This window comes from Gavialis gangeticus, unplaced genomic scaffold, assembly GCF_001723915.1.
Source record: "Gavialis gangeticus isolate Ggan-Ray unplaced genomic scaffold, GavGan_comp1, whole genome shotgun sequence".
NCBI lineage: Eukaryota > Metazoa > Chordata > Crocodylia > Gavialidae > Gavialis > Gavialis gangeticus.
Window position 1 is genome coordinate 25,174,673 of NW_017729030.1, and position 5,799 is coordinate 25,180,471.

The 5,799-nt window shown below is 41.4% G+C and overlaps 1 protein-coding gene across 4 annotated transcripts in view; it reads right to left on the reverse strand.

Annotated features, from left to right (window-relative positions):
- Positions 1-5,799, reverse strand: part of INTU (inturned planar cell polarity protein) — a 125,610-nt gene that overhangs the window by 11,523 nt on the left and 108,288 nt on the right. For 2 of the 4 annotated variants that reach the window (XM_019522047.1, XM_019522049.1), the window contains exons 14-15: positions 4,611-4,708; positions 3,137-3,326 (exon numbers count right to left, since the gene is read on the reverse strand). In XM_019522047.1, the coding sequence (XP_019377592.1) occupies positions 3,137-3,326; positions 4,611-4,708 (288 nt within the window). Of the gene's footprint in view, positions 1-643; positions 720-2,563; positions 2,658-3,136; positions 3,327-4,610; positions 4,709-5,799 lie in introns of those variants that run through there. The other 2 variants (XR_002098435.1, XM_019522050.1) reach the window with 2 other exon arrangements.

The following is a 5,799-nucleotide window of genomic DNA, read 5'->3' on the forward strand; positions in this document are numbered from 1 at the left end:
ATCTCAAAAGGTCATAGAATGTGATGGTACATTTCCGTGCATCACAGTTATCTATCACACATTGTGGGAGGCGGGAGAAAGCCCTATACAACAGTCCTCCGTATCCACAGCTTTCCAAATGGCAAGCTGCCAGTAACAGCAGAAGTTGTTGGACTAAACTCTCAAAATCTGTCCTAAAATTTTCTCACAGGTAATAGTTTGGTTATTCAGCCCTGTGATATTACAGAATTGGTTTATTCAGGCATCTCTGACTCCCCTCCACAAGTAAATCTCTGGTCTCCGGAGCACATTCATCAGTTGTTTTTTAATCTCCAGGGCAGCATGAACTCAGTTAGTATTCACTATGCTGACATATGTCTAAAGCAACAGGAAGGTTTGATGTGGCTGTGGCCTAAACAGACATTTTCACTTTCATGCATGAGTTTCCACTTTTTATTAGATGCACCTGGAAATGCCTAAGCATGTGTCAATGGTTTCTTTACCTAGGTATGTCTGGTTTAGACTAAAACTGAAAAACTTGTATATTTGCCAGTGGTGACCAAAGTCCATTTGAATTTACAAGTTTTCTGGGCTTGTCTTTTTTCTTTTAATTGTCCCTTTCTTCAGTGGCCATCTCTGCATGCTTTTACATTTCCATACCTACCTACAGAAGTAACAACGGTAGGTGTATTACGACTCATGGCCTAGATTCTAAGCAGCACAGCCAGTTCCATGTAAAGCTGAAAAAACAATCCAAGCTATTCACTCATTTTTCTAGGCCTTAAAAAGGCCGAGTGGACACATGAGGAGTAGCAGTCCAATTGGAAATTACTTCTTTGGCATACATCCTTCACACCCTCAAACTAGAAACTAAACAACAGAAGCACTACTTTCAGACTATATGCATTTAGTCTGTACCATTACTTTCTGTTCCTCATCATTTACAAGTGTTAAATGACAGACTACCAGGTGAGGGACTCCCAGGACTTCAGTACCTTGGAGCTGTTTTTTCCTCATGTATTAATTTGGTTCAAAGTACGTAATGACTAATAGAGGCACAAACAAACCAGCCACATAGCAAATGAAAATTAATACAGGATGTAGTATCTGCTCTACCTCCAAAAAAATCTCACACTAGATATGGCATTCATCCATTTAGACTTTTTGGGTCAGAGCACCCCACCCCTGCTTTTTTGAATGCAGTGGTATCCCTAGCTGAGAAACGCTTGCTTGTGCTGCTTTGGCTGTCCTTGGTGCTTCTCAACAGGGTTCAGATGCCAGAAAGTGCAGCGTAACTGTGATGATACTTCTCTGTGCTGCAAAGTCTAGAGAGCCTAGACTGTGCTCTTTCCTACATTAGAGCTCTAATCAGCCTAAAACATGCAGGAGCTGCCCCATGCTGCGCATCTCTTTCTGGTCCAGCACCCCCCTGGCTCCTACTGCAAAAAGAAGCGGATGGGACAGTTTGACCCATGCCCGGTTCTGTGAGAAGTGTGGCAGGGGACAGACCAGAAAGAGCTGCACAGCTCAAGGCAGCTTTTTTGCCTCTTCAGACTGATTAGGAAGCTCTAATGCATGGGAAGCATGCAGGGCAGTTTTACATAGTCACTGCCACTACAGCATCCCACCTGAGAACCACTGCTGTAGGTGAATTACATATCAAGTAAAAGTTAAAAATTGCTAATCAAATGTTAAATGATTTTTTAAATATTCCAGATGTAAACTCACAAATGAGCCTGGCCATTAGTCTTCGTTGGGGCTTTACACCAAAACCATGGCAAAAAAATCACTTTTCCTAAGGCACTGCCTCCCTGCCTTGTATGATCATGGCAGCTGTGATTACCTGAGGCACTCCTAACTTAATATCTCTCTAAATTAAATGGGTGGAGAGTGGCAGAATATTCTTTTGGTGAGGGATTTTTTGGTACCAAAAATTCCTCACCAAAAGAATACTTTGCCAGTTTCCACCCATTTTTACTTTATATGTAATTCACCTACAGCTGTGGTTCTCAGGTGGGATGCCATGGGGGCAGTGACTGTTTCTGTGTGCAGTAGGAGCCATGCGAGTGCTGGACCAGAAAGAGCTGCACAGCATGAGACAGCTCCTACCTGTTTTAGGCTGATCCAAGCCCTAATGCAGGAAACACCATAAAGCACATGTTCTACAGCCCTCTCTAGACTTTAAGCACAGAAAAGTATCATGCACAGCCCTTTCTGGCAACTATGACTGTACGAGGCAGGGAGGCAGTGCCTTAACTAGAAGGGGTCCTCATTAGCATAATTTGATCATTAGCAGCAATAAGAAGCATGTTAACATAAAAAGCTCATGAAGTATCCTTCTACATGTCATTAAAAATAAAGCTGTTAAGAAACTGAAAACGATTCTCCATATGCTTATCATCTAACAGAGACTATTTGGCGGCATGCTTGAAAGACACAAATAGCTGCAGTGCATTCTCTAAGGGACAGAGGTCCATATGAAAATCTCATCCATCACAAACATTAATGGCTGGCACACTTGCTGAGTATCTTAGCAGGGAGATGCTCAGCAAGCAAAAACAATGAGAATGAGCTACCCTCTCACCTTCAGAGATGGTCTCTTCAGGTCAGGGTTGAAAACACATTGGCAGGGCAGTGTAGGGAGGCTGGCCTTGTCACTGCCCAATGCCGTGAATTTTCTGTGAAGAAATAGAGAACTTAAACCTCCAGTGCTCTCAATTTGGTATCCCTCAAAAGCACTAGCATCATTGAAAAATATTCTTTCTTTGCCTTTGTATAAGGCAGATGAGGGTAATGTTAGCTTCTCTCTTGCCGCTCCTTCCTTGCCTTTTGAACTCAATGTATTAATTCCTTACAAAACAATGGGTAGCACAGGAGTGATAACACCATATACACAGAAGAACCTCATTTTCAGAGCACTGTTTTGGAGAGTGAAGCCTGTCCGGCATGCATATTTGGTTAGACTATTGGTCAGAGAGCCAGCCCATCTAGGTAAAATACTGGGTATGTTAAACACATATGGAGGGAAAATCTTCAATTCGTGTTCTAACTGAATACTGAAACAATAGTGGCTTTGAAAATAATGACTAGGGCAATTACGCAAAGAAAAACCACACAAAAAAACCCCCCAATTTTGTAATGAAGATAAACGTCATACTTCTTTCATGATGGTCTGTTGGAAAATGGAGCGAATGGAAAGACAGCAACGATGAAAGTTCTTGATGAGCTGAGGGTGGATGGAGCCACTGAGATGTGCTACTTCTTTGTGTGTTGGTGTAATAAAGATTCCTTGCATTGTTTCTAAAGAAAGATAGTGGAAGAGGGTGTTCTCGGGACCAGAAGTCAACCTTCAAAAGTAAGAGAATAATTGACTTGAAATTCTATAAAAATCTTTAAGAGTAACCTCACATACACAAAATGCACTTGTTTCTTATGTGTTTCTTACTTACTTTTCACGAACACTGACACTTAAGATTTTCCTGTTTTTACAGAAGGCAAATCTTTTTGTTCAAATTACCACTGTTTTAAAAAAATCCTGACTGCCTATCTCCTTACCTGAGGTAACTTCCTCACAGGTTGGAGGAAAGAGAGTGTAGTGGGTAGAAGGGGAGCTTCCTAGTTCACTGGCCGAATTGCATTAAAAGCTCATCTGCTTGGGCATGCCCAATGGGAGGGCTTGTAAGCCCTTTCCTCTTTCTGGGATGGAACGCATTCCGCACCCACAAACAAATAACTAGGGACCTACTGAAATTGTGAATGTGTGATTTTCGCAGAAACCACTATTTTGGTGGGCTCTGCCCAAAAGCACAGGCTTGCTGCAAAAAATAAATAAATCAGTAAAAACTTTACCAGCAAGGAGAAAAGTACATGAGAAGCCCTGCAGTTCTGGAGCATGGAAGGCAGAAGGGGGCGGGCAGGGCTGTCTCTACAAGGGGCCGGGTTATGCAAAGAATGAAATGGGGAGGGAAGGGAGGTGAAGAAGAGATACTTGCTACACCTGCCAATTCAGGGCACCAAGCTATTCTAAGAAAGGTAGGTTTTAAGAGGTTATATAAGGGCATGGAGGGACAGGTCTCCAAAGTCTCTTGGTTTTTTCCAATAACCAACAAAGGAACAATTGATAACTAAACAACAGGGATAAAGAAATTTGCCTGAAAAAAATAAAGGGTTTGTTTAAAGCTTTGATACAAAAAGAAAGAAAAACAAGTGGTTTGGGCACAGTCCAGGTCTTGTCTAGCTACCACAGGCATAAGAAGGAACTGAGGGAAGGTCAGGGTTGCTTTGCCCTTTATCTCATAAACTTGGGAACATAAGGAGGCACAGGACATGTAGGCAACAATAATGGATACGAATAGTCAAAGTTCCAAACTTGGGCGGGAGGCACATGTGCACTTACTGTTCTCCCCATTGTTACATCTTCAGTAACTCTTGTTTTTGACTTTACCACAGTGGTTATGAGTGTCTCTTGTTTGGAATACAGATCCTTGCTTTTGCAGGATCCCTAATGGGAAGCATTTGATTAGGGTTATCAGCTATAATTAAACAGAACCTTTGGTGATTTGCATACATGTTTAGAAGAAGAACAATGAACATAGGATGAAATATGAAAATGAAAACAAGTAATCTCTTACTTGACAGCATTATACAGTTCTGTATTTTTCTCTGAAAGGTTCTTTTTCAGGTTCCCTAAATTAAAAGGATTTGGAAGGGTATGCTTCTTTTTAGTAACCTAAAAAACAAATGGCACAAGCAAAAACAACAAAATGATCATAAGTAGGAATGAAAATGTACAGCCAACAACAGCATCAGTTATTAAAAAAGGGAAGTAAATAAACAACTGCAGCAACTTCTATAATGAATTTTATAGTATATAGTCTATTTCAAACTAAAATAGATTAGTAGTAATTGTACAATGCATAACAAGTTGCCCTCATCACTTTTGTTTATAGTGTTATCTCTGAAAAATTCTCTAGTTACTTTTAAAGTTTAACACAGCTGTGGCCCATTTAATCATCAGAAAGGCAAATATTTAGAAGCAATGATGATCCAGATGAAAGAAATTGGTGATGATTATGGGCTTGATCTAAGCCCACTAATGTTAGGAAGTCTTCACAGATTTAAATGAGCTTTGAATAAAGACCCTTGGGACTCAAATCAGCAGGGTCCTTTCTTTACAAGCTGCCACAATTTAACCATTGGAGTAATCTCACTGATCATTTTAATCATGCCTTAAGAATTCTAGTAAAATACAGGACAATCAGTTATGATTTCTTAAATTCCAGAAACTATTTTATGCAACTCCAAAACAACAACTAAGAAAACTAAACTAGCTTTAAAATAACCATGCATAACTTATAGGAAGTATAAAGAATTGCCTTGTTTCCATTTATATAGGAAAAATAATTACCGTACCATCAGCATGGGATAAAAAAGCCCCTCATCATCTTGTATTTGCAAATGAAACAGGTGCCTGCTGAAGCTGTGGCTCTAGCCCTAAGCTGGAATTGGGGTCAGGGTCAGACTGACAGCAGCCTCCTGGCCCCCCACTCCACTTGCCCTCTGCAGCTTCTGCCCCCTCCCTCCTGCAATCCTCTTCCCTCTCCCTTACTATCAGCTTGGTTGGGGCTGGGGTCTCTACTGGGCATGGAGCACAAGGAAACTCCTTCCCCTGCCTCGCCAGTCAGCAACACCAACACTGTTGTATGGTCAGAGACAGGCTGAACTCCCATGTGTTGTGCTCCAGAATGGAGCATCCCTAGGAGCATCTGACAGTAAGGAGTTTGGGGAAAGGGAAGCGGCAGAGGTGAGAGAGTTTGGGGG